The 21,732-nt window shown below is 44.4% G+C and overlaps 4 protein-coding genes across 4 annotated transcripts; 3 read left to right on the top strand and 1 right to left on the bottom strand.

Moving 5' to 3' along the window:
• Nucleotides 1-3,966: 3,966 nt before the first annotated feature.
• MELLADRAFT_89329 (uncharacterized protein) lies at nt 3,967-5,121 on the bottom strand (the record flags this gene model as incomplete). Its single annotated transcript, XM_007404403.1, has 2 exons — nt 3,967-4,565; nt 4,803-5,121. 2 exons carry the CDS (start codon nt 5,119-5,121, stop codon nt 3,967-3,969), a joined length of 918 nt encoding a protein of 305 aa, XP_007404465.1.
• A 1,240-nt stretch (nt 5,122-6,361) lies between these two features.
• On the top strand, nt 6,362-8,711 carry MELLADRAFT_89328 (uncharacterized protein; the record flags this gene model as incomplete). The annotated part of the gene is made up of 4 exons (XM_007404524.1): nt 6,362-6,806; nt 6,979-8,281; nt 8,425-8,500; nt 8,568-8,711. The coding sequence occupies 4 exons, from the start codon at nt 6,362-6,364 to the stop codon at nt 8,709-8,711; spliced, it is 1,968 nt and encodes a 655-aa protein (XP_007404586.1).
• A 6,464-nt stretch (nt 8,712-15,175) lies between these two features.
• MELLADRAFT_123969 (uncharacterized protein) lies at nt 15,176-15,499 on the top strand (the record flags this gene model as incomplete). The annotated part of the gene is made up of 1 exon (XM_007404525.1): nt 15,176-15,499. One exon carries the CDS (start codon nt 15,176-15,178, stop codon nt 15,497-15,499), a length of 324 nt encoding a protein of 107 aa, XP_007404587.1.
• Nucleotides 15,500-16,353: 854 nt separating this feature from the next.
• MELLADRAFT_89327 (uncharacterized protein) lies at nt 16,354-17,755 on the top strand (the record flags this gene model as incomplete). The annotated part of the gene is made up of 4 exons (XM_007404526.1): nt 16,354-16,708; nt 16,822-16,868; nt 16,912-17,006; nt 17,053-17,755. 4 exons carry the CDS (start codon nt 16,354-16,356, stop codon nt 17,753-17,755), a joined length of 1,200 nt encoding a protein of 399 aa, XP_007404588.1.
• Nucleotides 17,756-21,732: the final 3,977 nt, after the last annotated feature.

Genomic DNA, 21,732 nt, shown 5'->3' with positions numbered 1-21,732 from the left:
ATCCCAGATGAATGGGTACATCATTCAGATGAGGGAGAACCCTGGCTTTGGGTGAGGATTATAGGGGAGCGTGTACATCCTTAAGGTTTCAAACACAAAATCACACCTGTTTCTGTCACTTTGGTTGTCTTTCCTTGATTTTGTATTCCAGGCCAAGAATGATTACGGGGCCAGACAGAGTGGGAACCACAGCACTCTGTTTCTTTCTGTGGAATTTCTCTCAACTACAAATTCATAAAGTTGACATTTTGTGCAAAGAATGGAAATGTCTGTTCTTTAGACTAGTTTTGTTGTTTTTGAAAAGCCTATTATGTTATGCTGGGGTGGGCTGGTGGTGCATTCCTGTGTGTGATTTTACGTGTTCTTCATGATTATAACACTGCAAGGATAATCTTCATGTTTCCAATGAAATGCTCAAAGACTTCTTTTGGTCCTGAAACAAGCCTCTTCTCAATTTGGGTACCATGTCCAAGGCTGTTGCCATCAGAAGACATCTCAAATATGAAGATCCAAGCTGTCTTTGTTGGTGGTGCTGTACCTGTCCCTCCCCCTGACCTAAGATTTGTAAATATGTAGTAAGTTCAACCGGTATCAATCCCAGTACTACACCTTCCTCATTAATTTCAGCTGAATTAAATTGCTTTGATTCAGGGAACAGAGTGTTCTTTTGTATTATTTCCAAATTTTGACTTGGCAGAAGGGACCCACTCCTCATCTAGCTGTGAGTTACGCTCCTAGTGTGAGCCATTTTTAGATCTGAGAGTTTAAAATCTCTGGATCCTCAAGGGATTTCCTCAAGCGATTCTTCCAGAACCATAAGCCCAAAACATCTCTTACGTTCAGTCAAAGGATGTTTTGTTGCAGTAGCGGCGGATCCCGGCCGTCTGCAGTTGGTTCTGCAAAACCAAGGGAGATGCGTCCGGCTGGGCTCCCACCTACATACCCGCCCCCCCTCCTTGTTCAAGGGTTTTTTTCCTTAGCTCCTGGATCCCCTTCATCTAAGTTGCAAGCTTTTTGGTGCCTAGCCTTCCAGGGGCTATCCCCCAACACCAAAAATTTCTGTTGGCTTAGTGTCACCGGTGATTAGAGTTTCCTTTTATTGCCGGATCTACAATTCAGCAAATTCCAGTTCCAAAGTTCCTGTTCACTTTAGTTTAATTAAACTCTATCCATGCAAAACCTTAAACTATATGCATTTGTCTCCTGTATAAAATTTTGAGTTCACTGAAGGTTCCTCAGCTCTCCTCTATCACCTCCAGAAACTTTATCGTGTCCTTCACTTCCTTGTCCAAATACGCCTTGCAGTAACAAAGGTAAGCCAGAGACTTCCATCTGCCTTGTTTAGCAATGGTTCTCACCGGGGTACCTAAATTGTATCTTATTGACGCGCCTCCTACCCGGGAGGAATGCCCTGACCACCTATCTACTCCTGACTTCCCCCAGCTTTCCTCTACCAACTTGGTAAACCAGGGTTTTTTCAATGTGGTTAGTCCTTTTGTGCCTCATGAGGCAAACAGTAAGCTGTCTCTATCTTCCCCTTTGTTCAACTTCATCACCCTCTCTAGAGCTGATACAGCATCCAGAACATTTCTCTGTTGTTGCAGGTAAATGACTTGGACCTTGCCTGGTTTTGCTGACTTTGCTTTCCTCAGGTGTACGCGGGCAAACCGGCTTCTGCTCCTTTTGCCAAATTTCACATGTCTCCTTGGGATTGCACTGTCTTCCTTCAATTGGCGTAATAATTCCCCTAGTTGTGCCATCCCCCAGAAGGCAATCAGGGTTACTGATCCCACTAATTGTAGTTTGCCTGAATTCCCGTAGTTTCTTTAAAAAGTCAAAAGAGTTGTCTTATCATAATTGACTGTTTTACAGTTATTAATTCTCTTGCCTCTTTGTTCCTCTTTGTTGCCTGTAGGAGGGTGGATACCACATCTCGATCCGCTGAAGGTTTGGACAGATGCCTGAGAATATGCCATGCGCGTATCCCATCAAGATATTTTTTAATTGTGACTGACAATATCACTCTATCTGGTCTGTTTTTCCTTCTCTGCTTTTGATTCACCTGCCCAAGCAATGAAGTTGTAGATATCTTTATCACTGATTGGATTGTCTTCATTGAGGTTTCCTGTGGTCTTCATCTTGAAGCTGATAAACTTCAACATTCCAATGGAGTACCCACTTAATGTTCCTCGCGCCCATCCACTCAGGGTTAGGTGCTTCCCTGCTGGTCCTGATTGTTCTCTTGCCAATTTGAAATGCTTAAGGAGTTTGTGCCTTGTCTTGCTTGATTCTCTTTTGTTCAAATATGGTGTGCTGGTATAGGTGAGACTTTGCATGTGTATTTGTTCTCATCTGTCTCAATTGGTTTACTTTACTTCAGTCCAAAGCGGGGTACAGGGTCTTCACGTTTTGTGTTTTGATTTGAAACATTTTTGTCTACTCACAGCACTGATCTGATTCTTGGTCTGCTTTATGACTCTTGGTCTGCATTTTTTGGCTCTCAGCCATATTCATTTCACATTATTCTTGTATAAGAAAAGGTCTCAGGCTGTCTGGCAGATCTACCCACACTTTGTTGTGCTCTCTCTTCAATGAGTCTTTTCCCCTAGACAGTTTATCAGCTGCATTATCTTCTGAGATAACCCTCTTCTGTTTTATCCTACATTCCAGCCTCATCAGATTGTTCTGTATCTTCATCCATTCCCTGTTCACCAACAGATTCCGAGATTTGCCGTTTTTTATGGCTGCATCTGTCACTACGTTATTGGTCAACATCAAGAACTTGTACCCGCTCATGTCCATCAATCTCAATAGCATCAGCAGCCCTAGACGTGTGGCAACAGTCTCCTCCCATGCTATCTCTCTCCTGTCTCCATTCTTGTCTGCCTTGTTCCACCCATTTCTTAACATGAATCTCGCCCATTGTTTCCCAATTATTATACTGATGCCGTATGTTGTCAAGGCATCCCCCACCCAAGTGACATTACGGACACCTTTATGTGGGATTAATCTCCTTGGGTCTTCTTCTAATGATGTTTGTCTCCAGACTTTCAAATCTTCCCTCACCTCTTCCGGGATATCCCTTAGCGCTGACTTATGCACCCATTCCGCCATCCACTTGTACATTGCCATACAGTAGCACTTCAATTGCGGGTACACCAACACCGCGTGTGATAGTTGTCCGGATAATTTTTCTGCATCCTTGAAGCGGTTGGCCTTTTCCTGGTAGAATTCACCAATCTGTGATATGTGTTCTTTCCTTTTTGCCTCTGGAATACTCCAGGTGATGTTCTTGCGTAAATCCATCACAAAATCCATATGTGATCTGAACCTTGATGCCTGCCTCACCCAACCAGCCTCCTCAACGTATTGAACAAACAACTTCATGCTGTCCAGCCATTCCTTGAATTGCATTAGTAGCTCGTTGGGAGGGGGTTTTCCGCCGTACGCTTTGACATTTGCTTTGCCTTTCAGGATTTTTGCCTTGGTTTGGAGCTCTTTTACCTCCCACTCCTTCTGGTCCTCTTGCAACCAATGCTTGTTGAACACTGTCAGTGGGATGTACACCTTGAAGGTCTTCAGCCACACTTGCAGGACTTGGGATAGTGGGGTGAGAATCTTCTCCATTTGCTCAGAGTTATTGTATAGGATTCTTCTCCCGTTCTCTATCACATCCCCGTCAGAAAGGGCCATTTGTCCTTTCCCTGACTCCAGCATTGCATTTGCTACCTCCTCCTCTAACTTTGTCGTGGTAACTCTGTTGGCTGTTTGCTCTTCCATCTGTCCAGTGGTGGGTTCTGGCTCACTCCCGGTTTGTGCTTATAAGATTGCTTTGGGGATTGGTTGTACCAAGGTCCAGTGGGTGTTGATGAATGGACCCAACAGTTTGGTGGTGGCATCACAGAACAATCACATTGAGGTGGTCCTCCATGGGCGGGTGAGGAGTCGCGGCTGGAAGGGGGGGAGCTACCACAATGTGGTGGTAAGTCCTGTTGGCAATGTGTGTAGTGGGTCTGAAAAATCCTCCTGAATTAAGGTGCTGGGGCTTCTACGTGTGGCCATGTGTCTCTCCGGTGGGATTTGCCTGTCTACGGGAGGGGGTGTTGGGATCCGTTCTCTGGGTTGCACGGGTGGGTTTTTTATTGGTGGGCGGCTCTTCAGGTTACACCTATTTCTTGGCCCTGGAGTGGGGTTTCTTTCTCCTGGCTGTGCAGAGTCTCTTGGTTCACGCAAAAACTTGTTGGTGAAATACGCTAGGAGCGCTGCCCCCTTGGCCCACTTGTACCTCAAGTACAGTTTGTTGATTTCCCCCTGCATCTGGATCATTGCATGGCCTTCTTCTGCACACACAATACAAAATGAATTATTAAAGTGAGTCTCATGAGTTTTCTCTCCTCTTGGAGGGTTTCTGAATCTTAATTGGAAAGTCATGAGACCGTGTTCATCCACCAGCTGTAGAGCTTGGTAATCACTTGTTGTGATTGATTCTATATGTGAATCTGCCGGGTTCCCAACCCTCTGGCTGTCACCAGTGGCTTCGCCTAACCTGGTTGTCACTTTGTGACCTCAGAAATTAAGCTTGCCAGTGGTTGGTTCTATTCCTGTTGTATGCAACAACACAGCTTTCAATTTGGTCTTACTCATCAGCTTTTGGGTGATTGGTTTGTGGTTTACGGGAGGGTTCCAGACTGGTGTTATTGTGGTGGAGTTGCAATTGCTGTTTATGATGAAGGTAGGGATTATGTTTTTCTTCTATGACTTACCTATCAGTTATTGATCCTCCTCCACAGAGACTGCCTTACCCTTCCCTTTTGGTTCTGGTTCAGCTTCCCCCGGTTGATACAACCCGTCCTCATTGTTGGGTGTCATCAATTCTCCGTCTAGCAGGATGTCATAGCCAATTGGTGCACCGTCTTTGTTGCCTTCATCTCCTTCCGCAATTGGTCCCTCCATTGGATTCTTTGCTGTCCTCTTCTGGTTACCGTTACCCCTGCTTGGTGGTGCTGATGGTGGTCCCGGTTGTACCCCCATGGCTGCTGTTGTTGCTTGTGTTATGCATGCCACATTCTCTTCTGCTCTTGACAGTCTTGCCGCTAGATCATTGTTACTTGGGTTGCTCATTTTTGTGTCTTTGTGTTGTCTTGATGGTAGAAAACTTAAAACTTTCTTCTGTAACTTTTGAAAATGTAATGATTGTAACTTGGATTGAGCGCTATTCAATGAGAATCACTTAGCTTGCTTGATAAATCACACAGTTTATCTTTGTAACTTGTGTGTTTCCACCAGAGTGCACATATTCAGATGAAACAGATCTGCCACCTCCTGTCTTCATGCTCAACTTGGTATTGTTGTGTTGTGGATTTATATTTGACATCAGTCAAAAGTTTAGACAATGGATTGAAATGGAATGGATTATTCATACATCACCATCGGTTAAGTTTGTGTCGCACAACCAGCTTGAAAACGGTTGTGCTGTTGAATTACTCAAAAAATTAGCTCTGAGCCACATGATGGATGGTTTGGTTGGACAAAACCAGCCATATTCTGGCCAAAAGCTCAACATTTGGATAGAACAAAGCTGACTGACTGGCTGGTAGCCTGACAAGAGATCAAGAAGTCTTTTGGCAAGCAGAAGATTGGCAAGAGGACTTTCTTCTTGAATAGCCAAATCATAGGCTGTGAAATTCAAACATTGAATTTTAATTTTATTCAGAGAGAAGTTGTTCTCCCCATAGGCTTACTGATCTGAATTTGTGAGGGCTCCCAGAATCTATTCTTTGGTCTGAAAGTATGAATGTCTTGGAGTCTAGGAATACGGGTCTGATGAATTGTGCAATAGCACAATAAGCGCAAAGAACTACCTAACAACGCTGACTGATATAGAAGGCTCTGACCTATAAGGAAAGGCACGGTAAGTTAATTTTCTATCCTATAGATAGGATCTTATATGGAAGTTGATAAAACTGTTCTCTTCCCAAAGATTTATTATTCACCTGATGAATTGTGCAATAGCACGATAAGTGCAAAGAATGGATGACGGTACCCAAAGGCACGACGGTACCGTCTGTTTCCACGATACGGGCGGATGTCGGACTATGGGCAATACAGGATATCCCTAGACAGGGAAAGGATATCCTCTGACGGGCAACTTGAGACAGTCAAGGTTGTGAAAAATTTTCTCTCCATCTTCATAGAAAATTTCTCCGCGTCTATTCCCCATTCCCACTCTCTCACGCCTGTCTTGGGAAATCATCCTATCGCCTCTTTTCTCTCTCTAAGCACAAGCTCTTGCTTGTCTTCTCCTTTTTTGAATTTCTTCTCTTAAAAAACCTTTCAAACGTTCATCGATTAAAACACACCAATGTCCACCAACAATAGTCAGGACACTAACACAGAAAAATTTCAAGAGATGCTAAGGAGAACTAGCGATAGGTTGAGAGGTGGCTCAGTCCCACCGCCAGACTCAGAACCAGTAGTACCTAATGCTATATCGGCCAGAACTACTGCCCAGCGTGGGAGGGGATGTGGACGCGGACGTCGTGATGGTACATCGTCTACTAGGACCAGTGGTCAACCTTCCGCGGTGGATAGCTCGACGCCTGTTGTGACCTTAACGGTACCAGGAGCAAACACCCAACCCCCACCTGCATTACCTGCTCCAGGTGATTTGGATACCGGCCCAGAGCCTCCTCCATCAACTCTCCAAGCCCCAACAGTCGACGCAACCGCACAAGGAAATGGTGGAACGTTGGTATTGCATTCCGGTGGTCTAATTGCAAGAGATAACGTGGTTGTTACACCCAGCTGTAAGCTACAAGATGATGATCATACCCACCATTTGGTGTTGCCGCTGTTGCGAAGATGAAAATTACCCACAGATAGTGATGCCACGAATAGTGATGCCTCGTGAATAGAGAATAAGATGAGCAATATACTGAACCAAAATAAATCCCTTTCCTCGTTTCTTTCGTTTCAAAGTGCGTTCACCGAACCGCAGAGCTACCGTCACGGCCGTCGGAGAGAGTCCTCCAAAAGGATTTCAGTCTTGGCTCCTAGCCAATGGTTTAACAGTTGTTAACGACTCCAATGCGAATTCATCGAACCGTCAAGGTGTCACCTCCGCGATTACCCAAAGCCTAGCTTCAGCTGTTACAGGACAACACCAATCGGCTCCTCTTTCTTCATCATCCTTATCAACGGGTCCGGCACCAGTCAACACAGTTGCTCCTGCGAAAAAGAAAGTCTGGGACTTGACAAAAGACGATGACGATAGTGTAAAAGATACCACGGATTCAGCGACAAAGAAGAAAGCTGAAGTTGGTGAAGCGGGAATTCAGACACACGGTTTGGTTGCGTTGTCGAGATACTGGGATGATAAAATGAGACCGATGGACGGATACGTTCCTTTATCAATCTTTAATCCAATATGGTTACGTCAAGACTTACTTAGAGTGAAACCAAAAGCTAAAGGAGATAAAGAAGAGACTCGTTATTCAGGATTACACGTACCAGATGAATGGAAAATGACTTTTGGTGAATGGGTAACAGCCTTTGACGTCTTTGTGTCTTACCTTTGTTATTATGACCATGGCAAGCTGGCGGATATGTTCCTAATTCATAAGGCAAATGTTTTGGCAATCAAGGCGGAGCGGTTATGTTGGCCTATGGCATTTTGTTATGACCAGGCGGTTAGGACGACGGTGATGACAATTCGGAACGAAGATGGTAAACTTGCCAATCCTGCCGTTCGGGATGAAACCTTAGAACGCAATGCCCGGCTTGATAGTGAGCGGATGAACGACTTTCAGCCTCGGTTTTGTGATATCAATCCTTATGCAGACTTTGAATGCAAATCCAACATCAATCCCATTTCTGGGGAGCTGCTTCCAGGCAGCGTAATTCAAAACGGTACCATTATGAACTCACACATGAATCACTCGACCCACCCCGGTAAACCCAACACTAGGTCTTGGGCCTTTGCAAATCAGTCTCAACCATTCACACATCATCCAGCACAATACGGAAGCCAGCCGGTGTACGACGGACCTGGAAGTTCAGGGTACCTTCATTATGAAGATCGCCAAGGTGGAGGTCGTAATGTGCGTGGAAGGGGTAGGGGTGGTTCGTGGAACAATCATAGTGGTGGTGGTAGAGACGATTGTTATGATAGCCAGAGGGGTGATGGTGGCAGATCTTGGCGCAAGGATGATAGGCAAGAGGATCGACGAGGAGGCAATCGCGAGGTGACAGGCCCAAAATATGGTGGCGGGAATAAGGCAAAGTAAGCCATTGAGTATATGATACTCTAGCGAGAATTCTTCCTTTCAGAAATTCCTTGTTTAAAACGAGACTGTTGGTTGAGATAAGTGACCAACGTTGTCCTAAGGACCGATTATGTGTGTTTTCTTGATTTGTGCCTCTAAGGCTTGTGGTGGTTTGTTTGACCATCGTAGCAGTTGTTGAGTTGGGGTACTCCTTACCTAATGACTCGTTACTTCCTGTGAGCACTCTTGAATAGCTCCCTACTATCTTATGTGAAGAAATAAATGTCGCAGTGATGGCTTTAGAGAAAGTTTGTTCTGACCAAAAACTTGAATCCTACCCTTCCTGATATTCGCGGTGTAGATTTGATTGGAGATCTGAAATCCGGAGTCCAAGTGCGAACCCAGAAGTTAGGCGGTCTGACAGCTGGTCAGATGTCGGTGATGTGAGGCTCTTACCTTATGTGAATTCAGGAAGGAGTTATGATCCGAAGTGGCCACCGGAATTGGCAGTGTGCGGTTTGAACCTGACTAGGTGGAGGTCTTTAGTACGCCAATTTAAGATTTATGACGATGCAGATGAAGTGATTAGGGGTTGTCGTGATGGGTTTCATCAGGGTATACCGAGTCATACACTGGGAAATCTGAAATGCTTTACACCACAAAATCATGAGTCAGCTCACCAGGCGGCAGAAAAGATAGAAAATACGTTGGCAAAAGAACATCGGGCAAAGAGGATCTTTGGTCCATTTACTCACCAGGAGGTGTTTAGGAAATTGGGCTTCTTTCGGTCAAGTCCTATGGGTAGTGTTATCAACGGGGATGGTTCGTTTCGTATTATCAATGATCTGTCCTTCCCACAGGATAGTGAAGAAACACCGTCAGTCAATAGCTTCGTAGATAAAAAGGAGTTTGAAACAACTTGGGACGACTTTAAAGTCGTGGCGGCGTTCTTTAGAGATAATAAAGGGAGGTACTTACTTGCAGTGTTTGATTGGGAGAAGGCATATCGACAGATCCCGATACACCCATCTCAATGGAGGTTTTTGTTCATTATGGACTTGCGTGGGAGACTTTGGTTGGATTCACGGATTCAGTTTGGTGGTGTAGCTGGATGTGGTGTTTTCGGAAGGCCGGCGGATTTGTGGAAGAAGATCATGGTAGCTTTCTTTGGGTTGACAGCCGCTTTCGGGTGGGTGGACGATAATCTGCTGGTGAAAGAGGTAGATAATCCGACTACTATAGAAGACATAGTGAAGATCAGCTCAGAGATGGGCGTAGCGTCTAATCCAGAGAAGGTTCATGAATTTAAAGAAGAGCAACGGTATATTGGGTTTATATGGAACTCAAAGGATAGGACAGTACGTTTACCTGCTGAAAAATTCGAAGAACAGACTCAAGAAATCAATGAATTCCTGCAACCGGAAGAGTCTTTCAACTTGAAGAAGACTCAAAAATTCATCGGTCGATTGGTTCATACTACACACATTGTACCTCACCTGAAATGTTATGTTTCAAGCTTGTATCGGTGGGAAGCGGAATGGCAGGTACCTTCAGCAAAAAGGAAGATACCGAACAATGTCAGGGAAGATTTGGTCGAGTGGCAAACGGTAGTGAGAACCTTAGAACCGCGAAGAATCATACCAGATCAAGTGCCAATTGACCTTGATTGGGTAGGCGATGCCTCACTTTTGGGGATTGGCGTCCTAATTGGTGATCGATGGGCGCAGTTTGATTTGGTCGTTGGTTGGAATGAAGGAAGCGCAGGTGGAGTCAAGAAGAATATTGCCTGGGCGGAAACTGTGGCAATACGGTTGGGAATGATCATGGTACATGAGTTTACGGATGTTGGTGAGAAAACCTTTTTGGTACTCACAGATAATACTACATCTCAAGCTGCGGTCGATAACAAGAAATCTAAAGATCGAGCGGTAAATGGCGAGTGGAAGGTTATTCAAAAATTGCTTGAGACCTACCATTGTGATATAGTCGCGCATCGTGTTAAGACAGATGATAATCTGGCTGATTTGTTGTCTAGGGGGAAAGATAAGAGAGATATTAGCAAGAGGGTAGTGATCGAAATCCCGATTGACTTACAAGGGGTAGTTGAACAAGTTTTATGAAATAAAGTCCACTGTGTTTGAGCCATACCCATACTGAGAGAGGTCCGTGAGTAGACCCGGTCGGACTTGTGAGAAAAATGTGAGATCCTGTTAAAGTGAGAATTCTACCAAGCCGAATTCTCGGCCTGATTATCAATAAGTCTCATACCCGCAAATACCTGAAGCTTCTTCAAATGGAATTTTTAAAAGGACCTGATGGAGTCGATTTGTCAAAAACTGATGTGATAAAGTCATATATGATAGGAGGTGCTTGGTCCCCAGCAACACTAAAACATTATAATGCGGGAGTAATGAAGCTACTCGCCTTCGCCTCGGAAAAATTGATTCCGCGGTCTTCGTTGTTGCCGATCAACCCAAATATCCTTTATCATTTCGTAGTATGGGCGGGTCCGACACCAACAGGCACAATTCGATTGAATGATTCACCGCCAATAAAATTGAATACGATCAGGACCTATCTCTCAGGTGTGAAAGCTTGGCACTTGTTTCACGACTACGATTACCCTCATCAAGCAACACCACAAATAGAAGCAATATTGACGGCAGCGCAAAAGTTGGAGTTGAAGGAAGAACCTAAACAAAAGAAGAATCCAGTCTTAATAAGGGATTTGTTTAGGCTAGTAGAGATGTTAGCAAATGGAAGTTTGGAGAATCAGGTGGCGTACACGGTCGCTTTAGTTGCCTTTTGGGGTATGGCAAGGTTAGGCGAGTTGGTGAAAGCTGCAAAGGATTTAGATCAAGTTAAAGTAAAAGACCTTATTTGGGATCCGAAGGGTGCTTACGTGATAGTTAAAATTAGGGCAGCGAAGACCGCTGCAGTGGGAGAGATCCAGGAGATCTATTTACAAACCCAACCATCGCTCCTTGATCCGGTATCTGCTATACGAAGGTTGATACAAGATACTAAAGCAACGGACGACAATTCACTATTCTCGTATCCAAAAGGGACCCACCATGTGACCTTAACAAAAGCAAGATGTCAGAGGTTATTTTTGGATGTGTGGAAGAATCATTCGGGAGGTGTTCTTACTGGACATTCGTTTCGGGTTGGCGGTGCTTCGTTAAGGTGGAATTTGAATAGTCCTCTGGAAGAGATAGTTACAGTTGGGAGGTGGAAGTCGAAAGCTTACAAGCTTTACATAAGGGAGTATAGCGAGGAAGACCTTCTAGATACATTGAGGATGTTGGAAAACGTGAGGTTCCAGGACTGATCGGACAATCGGAAATTGAAATCAATGATTGGAATTAAGTTTAACAGTTTATGGTTTGTACAAGCGTGCATCTGTCCTGTACAGGTCCCGATCCAGTTTGTTATCATGGGGTACTGGGGAGGGGGTTATCGGTTGACCCGGGTCACAGCAGGTGGGCGATCACAGGCTCAGGACTGTGTCCCGAGTCAAGGGGAAGCGCTCCCCCACCTTTTTCTATCTTATAGATAGGATCTTATATGGAAGTTGATGAAACTCTGCCAGTTGTTAATGAGAAAGAAAACATAACAATAGAAATAACAAGTTAATATTCATGATAATGTATAAGATGAAAATAATGGATGGCATGTACGTTCTCTTCCCAAAGATGAGGGAAAGAGAAACAATACGACCACTCCTACAAGTCTCTATATATGAAATTAAATTTATGAAACTACTTTGAATCCGCTAGAAACTGAACATGACTACGCAATTTAACTCAACAACATCAACATCTCCTTGAGTGCATTACTTCTTTAACTCAACTACATTAACATTTCCTCGAGTGCATTACTTCATGATCACTTCTTGATTTGGCGTGAGAATTGAATGATCATTTAACTTTCATATATCATAAGTAACATTCTTAGTCAATTGAATATTTCAACAGAAAGTCCTTCCTAACACTCCGCAATATGGATGACCTCACCAGAATGGGTGAGGCACAAGTTCAATAAGATGCTAAAAAATGAGGCCTTTCTTGTATTGTGCTGAAAGTGAAATTTTAGACCAATGCACTGTGTTTTTTTTTTGCAGCCACAATGGATCTCAGGCCCTACCAATTGTGTTGCTTTTGTTTGAGACACAACAAACCAAAGCAAAATGCCTCCTCAACACAATTCCTTGCACCTTTTCTGCAAGGAAGCTTTATTTTTGTACAATATTAGTACAATCATATTTCAAGCTGATACAATTGCATTGCACTGAAACTGTGTTGCAATGTGCCCTTCCTGTCTCATATTTCTTTCAATGTGCATGCAATGTGCTCATACACTGTTGCAAGTGTAACTAACCCCAGCAGAGCTGCAATGGAGTGCAATATCTTGCATTGGTCCTTGGATGTTGGCCTGGGGTGTATGGGGTGGCTGTGGAAGTAATGAGATATGTGATTGGCAGACCTCTCAAAATTTCCAAAAATGGTCTAATGGCCACTATTGAACCATCTGACAGCTTGCAATAATGCTGCCCAAGCACAGGTATGGGCTATGCTATACCAACCACCAAGCAAATTGGGCCTGGGGGCAGTCATTTCTGACAACAGAATTCTGTTCCCAATTGCCTGTTGTGTAGGTGTCTGAAAAGCAAGACATGCATAGACCTGGCAAATTTGTTTTACAAGAATGGCAAGTTCACAAGGAGTGTGTATGTATAAGTTAAGATGTCAAAATTAAACTCTTATAAAGCACACAGGCAAATCACCACTGAGGTCCCTTCAGGAATATTCAGGATACACAACACATTTATGGGAAACAAAGTAGAATCCGGGCATGTTCCCAGATTTGTTCCAAGATTCTTTTGGCAGTAAATTTGAATTCTGGGCCCGTTCTTTTGCCCAGAAAATCAAAATTTACTGCCAAAATAATTCTGGGCACATGCCCAGATCCTACTTTGTATCCCACAATTATATACTTTTTGCCATGTACAGCACCTTATATGCATGTCTTTCATGTGACCATGTCTTTTGACTGAGGGGGATATGTAAGGGTACATCACAAGGAGAAGTTAAATGCTAAAAGGTATTCATTAGACCATAAGAGCATACAAAAGCTCTATCAGGGGACCTGCTTGGACTTCAGGTCAAAATTCAAAAGAAGTGTGGTGTCAGCTGGCTGACAAGTCACATTCACACAGGTTGGGTTGATAAGAGTATTTCTTTCATATCTACAGGGTGTTGATATCCATCAAAGAGGACTTTGGAATCATCATGTAAAGCTGTGACGCTCATGTAGTGACTAATCATCTTATTCATTGTGATCTTCCCCCTTCAGCATTCCTGTCCAAATGTAGCCCTACCCCTTACAGATTTCTACAATGTTTGTATTGAACAAAGCCCTTGGAGCTAGCCTCTGTGGGTTCAAGCACTTAGTGATGTTGTTTTCCTGAAGTCACTCAGGGTATCCTTCTCATTCTTCTCAAGTCCGTCAGCAACATAGTGGAGGTCTTCCAGATCTTATATCTTTTGTAACAAAGAAACACTTGCCAAGTTTGTCTTCATATCATGAAAGGTTGGATTTGTAAATTGAAAACATGATTGGCACCCATCCTCCACACAGGTTTGAGACATATATATCTCTCCTTGCAATGTACGTCAAGGAACACTTTATCACTGCTTGCTGCTTTCTCTGATGGGATTCCATATTTCAAATCATAATCTTCTGGGACACTGAGATCATTTTATATATCTCTATTGTCAGAATCCACCATTCACCTGATAAGTGATTGGGGTTTTAGCAAGAACTGCTCTAGAAGAAAAATTATCTGGGTCACTTGATTCTTGGTATTCTTGTGAAGTCAACAAAGGGAAAGCTGGTCCATAATTGGCCAATGAGGTGTGAGCTGTGCAACAGGATGTTGTGGGGTCACCTGAAATGGTTGACAATGGCTCAAAATGGAGTTGAGTTTAAGTTGACTTACAAAGTGAGAGGCTCTAGATTGGGTCCCAGCATAAAAGTCAATGTGATACGTTCAACATGCCTCTATGGGCCTGCCCCAAGTACATAGTGGATGGTGGCTTGAAAAGATGTTATGTAGAACAATTAGTGAGAAAGAGCTTTGGCATATTTTCCCAAAATTAGCTACGAAACTTGTTTCCTTTTGAGGGGAAGATCTGTTACATGTAAAGATACCTTCCTGGTCTCACCATAAAATTACAGTCTCATTCATTTATACAAAATCACCACCCAAAATGAGATAACTGTTGTTTCAGAAACCCAGACCCTGTTTTTTTTCACAGGAAAAATCAGTAGTTTGATTTTCCACTTGCTATCATGACACAATTATAGACCCATACCCCAAAACCACTTGCTTTTATTGAGATCTTGTTTCAACTGCTGCTCGAATAAAAAAAGATAGGGTCTAGGAAAAGATTATAAGAACCAGGTACATCCTTTCTTACCCTGTCTTCTTCAATTAGACAAATCCAGTCAATATTTTCTGGATAGCTATTGATAATGTGAGACCTGATTTTTATAAAATTCCAATTTTGCTTTTCATACTACCTTTTAAGTCTGATCCTGATCATCCATTCACACGCTTCTATCTTTTTAGATCTTTGTTGAGATATTTTCTTGGGATTTCAAACTTCCCGGATTCTAGGTGGGCCCTCATCTCATTATACAGCATCTCATTATTGTTCATCTGCTTGGATATTGACATGGCAAATCACTTAGATTCAGGCTAAAAACAAGTTGAGCTCTTTCCCTTTCAATTTCTTTTTTGAGATATCTTGTCATCCAGGTGCCAGTGACTTGATAACAACTCCACATATATGAGAACTGAGAAGATTTGACCACAAATTATCCTTCCAGTTGAAATCATCCACATCATGAAATCTTTGCTATTACCCAAATTCTTGGCAATTGGCTTTGTGTTAATTTGCAGCTTTCAACACATTTTTAGCACAAGCGATGATTTTGCACTCTCCCCTGATGAAGAAATGTATGGTCTTATCTGGAATGGTCCAAAACGAGGAGGAGGCACATTGAGTAATCGTGAAGGCCACAGAGTGGAGATAATTCCACCAGCATCCAATGGCCATCATGAAATTACCGAAACAAGTGTGACCATCCCAAATGATTGGGTACATCATCCAGATGAGAGAGAACCCTGGCTTTGGGTGAGGATTATAGAGGAGTGTGCACATCCTTAAGGTTTCAAACACAAAATCACACCTGTTTCTGTCAGTGTCACTTTGGTTGTCTTTTCTTGATTTTGTATTCCAGGCCATGAATGGTTACAGGGCCAGACAGAGTGGGAACCACAGCACTCTGTTTCTTTCTGTGGAATTTCTCTTGTCTACAAATTCATAAACTTGACAATTTGTGCAAAGAATGCAAATGTCTGTTATTTAGACTAGTTTTGTCGTTTTTGAAAAATTTATTATGTTATGCTGGCTGCTGGTACATTCCTGTGTGTTATTTTGTGTGTTCTTCATGATAACACTGCAAGGATAATCTTCATGTTTCCAATGAAATGCTCAAAGACTTCTTTTGGTCCTGAAAAAAGCCTCTTCTCAATTTGAGTACCCTGTTCAAGGCTATTGCCATCAGAAGACATCTCAAGTATGAAGATCCAAGCTGTCTTTGTTGGTGGTCCCTCCCCCTAACCTAAGATTTGTAACTATGTAGCAAGTACAACCGGTATTAATCCCAGTACCACACCTTCCTCATCAATTTCAGCTGGACTAAATTGCCTTGATTGAAGGAACAGAGTGTTCTTTTGTATTATTTCCACATTTTGACTTGGCTTGAGGGAACCGCAAGGCACGCAGTGGTTCCTATGCCCACGGTGACTTAGCGGAGGTGAAAATGTGCATGCACACGCGCACGAGAATTTGCGCCAACCAAGTTGAGAATTTCATTTTGGAATCCTAGAATTCTCAACGAAAACCTTTTTCACCTCGCAAGACAACGTCAAGGCTCAATTTATAATTAATCTCAACCGAGATAATTCATCTCCTTTTTCGAACACATTCGGAAAAAAATTTTAATACAATCTATTACGATGGATGCAAGAATCGCTCAAGCAGAAGCTAGGCTAACAAGGTCAACTTCGATTGCAACTGGAGTGGAACCAGGCCCAAGTCTGGAAAATCCGAAGAGAAGTTACAAGAGGAAGAATAGAGATGACAAAATTCAGGAGGAAGAGGAAGAAGATGAGCTATTGATAACCGGAGGTAATATCGACGGCGAAGAGATACAACCAGAGGTATTGGATGGCCCAAACATGAGAGGATCCTCAGACACGGAACGAGACGGATCCTGGAGACCTTCTCCGCCGAAAGACAAAGGGAAAGGTCGTAAAAACCCGAGTACGTCGTCTGATGACGACATCAATGGAGAAGACATTTCATCATTAGGTTAGTACTTCACTATTAAACCCTTTCCAACTCATTTGGCTTTCCCTTTTCCTCTCTAGTTATCAATTGTCTACACACGTACCACGTCGAATTAGGAACACATTCGTCTTAAGAAGTGTTGCCACAAGAACGGCCGAGGATATCCTCTGGATGGCCCGACGTAAGCGCATTGTTGAAAGGCTTGTCGCGACCCCTGATCCTAGGCTACCTGTTGTGTAGCAAGAATGGCAGGAAGAGCTGCCCTAGCTGCAAATGAGGAGAGGCGTGTTCATGCTCCAGTGGAGATGAAGCCTACGATGTCAGAACAATAGAGCAGACAGAGAAACAAGGCGTATACTTACAAGTGGCCTCCCCCATTATGAAACAGCGGACGGAGATAAAGCTGTGATCATGCAAGCGCGGATCGAAGAGCTTTACTCGAGCGACAATCCGTTGGATAAGGCAGCAGGAGCGAACCTCTTGGCAGAATTCTTACAAACGTTCGCACCGGGAGTCCCTTCAGATTACGGGGGTAGTCGTGACCCGTCAGTAGGGCCAAGCCGTCGTAGAGAGTCCAGGAGAGTCTCACCGATCCCAAGACGCATCTCACCACCTCGTCAACAACCTGAACAGGTAGTTCGGATGCAACCTCCTCCTGTCCCTCAGCGACCCCCTCCAGTACCCCAACGAACTCAACAACCCCCCCTCCTCAACAAGCCCAGATGCCTCAGAGCAGAACCAACGGAGCGGTCCGAGAACCTGGTGAAACACCGAGTCGAACGGAGGTCAGAGTTCAGCGTGCGCATAGAGGCAAATCCCGACCAAGGTCCTCACCTTTCGAGAGAAGCAGATCGCGAGACTCTCCGAGGCGACAATCTCAGGCCAGGCGTAGAAAGTCTCCGGAGTCTCCGACTAGAGACTCACCTCATAGACGAGGCAGGTCTCGAGCTCAAAGAGGCAGGTACCCAGAGGACGAGCAAGATCGCGACTCTCACGCATCACCAGCACCAGCTGAGCATCGGAGTGAACGAGGCAATCGACGTAGGTCACCGGCACCGTACCAGTTGATTGAAGAAGGCTTCTCCGATACATCATCAGTGGGGGAAGACCGTCGGACACGAGCAACAACTCATCAAGCGAGAAGGATGGTTGAGCGGATCAACGCTGAACCACAAGCTACCACCGGCACGACATCAGTGGAGGAAGAGGAATTGGCGAAAGCTCTTCTCGAGTCGGGCAAAGGTAGAATGGTGCTGTCCAACGGCGATGTGATCGAGAACGGTCGGCGGATCCTACAGGATGATTCAGTACAAATGGCGAAAGGCCTTACTCAACTGTCTCCTACACTCCAGGTTTATCTACGTACCTTTAAGGCCTACATTCCCTTGGCAGTGTTCAACAAAAGTTTCTTGATCCAAGACCATCAAGCCTGGTGCACAAGGAAAGCTTTATCAGAATCGAAAATCCTGGAAGGCGGAGCGGGAGTTAAAATGTACAGCGGAAACCCACCGATGGACGAGTTAACGATGCAGTATGAACAGTGGCTGGACGCCATATCCCTGTTCATAAAGTATGTAAGGCAGGAAGGATGGCAGACTCAGGCAGAACGCTTTGAGAAACATCGACAGCTAGTCATAGAGCTGAGAGAGGAAGCGGGGTGGATGGTAGCGTTACGATACTGTCGAAGAATCCGCCAAGGAGTCATGCGGTCGACGACCGACAGGAATATCTGCAACATTTCGAAAATCCAAACGGTGATACTCGATGAGGTGAAAATGACATGCAAGAATCTAAATGAAAGAGCATTCCTTACAAATCCCTATGCACCGGGTGGCCCAAGGGAGAACATGAACCCAGAAGATGGTCTCCCGAAAACGTCCACGGCGAAGACACAATCGTCGACCTTGATTTCGAAACCTGAGGCGACGCATCCAAGGAAAGAAGGTTGGCTACCACCTCTCGAGTACAAAGCAAAGAAAGCCGCAGAGAAGGCAAAACGAGAAGCGACGTCGAAATACCGTAGGGACTACACGAGTAGCGATCGTAGGTATGAGGAGCGGAGAGATAGAGACCGAAGCCTAGAGAGAGGCAGAAGCCGAAGCCGTAGCAGAGACGGAGCACGGGGTGCTAAATACGGAAGATATCATAAGAAGCGTTAGTGAGTCACGATCAGAAGGAATTTAAACGAATAATTCAATTTTCAATTTATGAAATGAAGTCATGAGATGCCAGCTTGAGAACAAGACCAAACGTGCCTAACCTGTGAATGACCTTGCCTCCCCTCCCCTCGCCTTTTCCCTCATCCCATCTAAAAGTCCCCGTTTAGACGTGAGCCCCCGATCTGAGAGCGACCTGAACACAAGCCCCTCTTCAGGCTTCAGGCGTGAAATCTCACTAGCAAAACCGACTGGGAGAGCACGGGGCAGATGGCCAACAGAAGTCAGATGTGAAATGAATCTCCACGTATGGGAGAGAGAATTAAGAGCAAACAACCTCTTACAAGAAAAACGCCACATTCTTCGCGGATTTCTGGAGGGTTTTGACCAAGGAATACCGGAGATTCACTTACCAGACATGCTATATTATTGCCCACCTAATCATTCATCGGCTCTTCAGGCAAAAGAGGAAATCGAAGGAAACTTGTCAAAAGAAATTGAGGCAGGGAGAATGTACGGACCATTCACAAAAGAGGAAGCTTACAATAAACTCGGGTTCTTCAGAACGAACCCATTAGGAGCGGTCACTAACAGCGACGGTTCTTTAAGGCCCATAAATGACTTATCATTTCCTAGACAAGAACCAACAATCAATTCTGTGAACGCGATGGTGGACAAAGACGATTTCATCACGTCATGGGATGATTTCGACAAGGTAGTGAAATTCTTACTATCTATCGATTACCCCGTACTCCTAGGCATATACGATTGGGCGAAAGCCTATTGTCAGATCCCGACGAAGCCAGGCCAATGGCCGTATTTGATGATCCTTACATTCGACAGGAAAGTCCTTCTCGACACAAGGATCACGTTTGGAGGAGTAGCCGGATGCGGCTCCTTTGGCCAGGCAGCCGATACCTGGAAAATAATCGTCCAGAAAAAGTTCGGATTCACCCAGGCTTTTCGGTGGGTAGATGATACGCTGTTCGTTAAACCGGATGACGGGTCAAACCACTTCAACATGACACACGTGGTAGAACTAAGCAACGAGTTGGGAGTAGTGACAAACCCTACGAAATGGAAAGAATTTGATTATCAACAAAAATACCTAGGCATGGTATGGGACGGTAAAAACAAAACTGTCGGCCTACAAGACTCCAAGCGACTCCTAAGGATATTGCAAATCCAGGAGTTCAAGGCGCTGAAACGGTCGAACCATAAACAAGTAGAGAAACTAGCGGGAAGGTTGGCAAACGTGTCGTTGATATATCCGCAGTTGAAATGCCACTGTGTGGCGATGTACCACTGGATGGCAGAATGGGTAAATAGATTAGCGTTACGCGACATACCGGAGGAGGTGATGATTGATTTAGATACATGGATAAAGGTGCTGTCTACTGCCAATCCACGTAGGTTGATACCAAGCCCGGGAGTAAGGAACGTCGCGTGGGTAGGCGACGCATCAACCTCATATGGAATCGGCATAGTAATCGGCAGAAAATGGTCAAGGTTCCGGCTTCGAACAGGTTGGGACAAAGTCGAAGCCGATAATACAAGGCGTGAGATTGCCTGGGCAGAAACTGTCGCACTACGGCTGGGATTGTTGATTTTAACCCAACTGATGCCAGTAGAAGGACAGGAGTTTTTGGTGCTTACGGATAATGTCATGACGGAGGGCGCTGTGCGTAACGGCAAGTCAAAAAACCGCTGGGTGAACAGAGAGTGGATTCAAATCCAGGATCTATTGATGAGGTTAGATTGTAGAGTGAGGCAAGAAAGAGTGAGATCGGAAGATAATGCCGCTGATAAATTATCAAGGGGTTTCGACTCCTCGAAACACGTGAGAGATGAAGTATGGATTAGAATTCCCAAGGACTTGAAAAAATTTGTGATACAAGAATGAAATGCATAACCTTTTTTATAACCTGAGTGATTCAGAGCCCCTCTTCCAATTTAAGACCCCTACCGATATCCTTGCCGCTAAAGTCCAATCATGCCAAAGAAACCACAACCGGCACTTCCGAAACACTTCGAAACAGCGAAAGAAGCTACATCACTAGCCGGCAAACACGCGGCGACGAGCGGATGGGAGACCAGCACTTTGAAGGGATACTCAAGCGGCATGAGTAAATTTATCGAATTTAAAGATAAAACCGCTGGTGGTTTTGACGAAAACGAAGAAATATCAGACAAAGATATATACGAATTTATAGCATGGGCCGGAGAGTCAAAGCTAGAAAGAGAAGATGGACCAAGTAGGAAAATCTCATCAGTAACGATAAAGAAGTACCTGGATGGGATTAGAGCCTGGAGTATGGTGAGACATACAAAGAGACCATTGGCAGACACAGAGTTTGTAGCGGTACTATTGAGAGCTACAAAACGCCTAGAGGAAGAACAGAAATTAACGACCAATAAGCAGCCGATTATGATAAGACAATTGTTCAAGTTATTTAAGACGACTTACGTGAAATCAGAAGAATTGAACCTTGTAGGCTTGGTGGCATTGATTGCGTTCTGGGGAATGACACGGTTAGGAGAACTGTTAAGGAACAAACCAGAACAAGGGGCCTTGTTAAGAAGGCACATGGAGTTTGGAGAAAAAGATGGAAAACGCTTTGCAATACTTCACTTAAGGAAGGCGAAGACGGCGAAATCGAAAGAAGTCCAGATGATCCATTTACAACAACAGTTCAACGTATTAGATCCCGTCGCAGCTTTAGAACGAGTGTTGTTGGCAAACAAAAAGGCAGATCGCGACGACTTGATATTCAGCACGTCCAGCTCAAATGGAAGGAGACCGGTGACGAAACCTAGATTCCTAAAACTAGCAGGCGAGTGCTGGGGGAAAGCAGGTCTAAACACTTGGTCAGGGCACTCATTCAGGGT

This window comes from Melampsora larici-populina (assembly GCF_000204055.1).
Source record: "Melampsora larici-populina 98AG31 unplaced genomic scaffold MELLAscaffold_2, whole genome shotgun sequence".
Lineage (NCBI taxonomy): Eukaryota > Fungi > Basidiomycota > Pucciniomycetes > Pucciniales > Melampsoraceae > Melampsora > Melampsora laricis-populina.
Note: the sequence above shows the minus strand (reverse complement) of the source record. Positions and strands in the feature narration are given on the sequence as shown.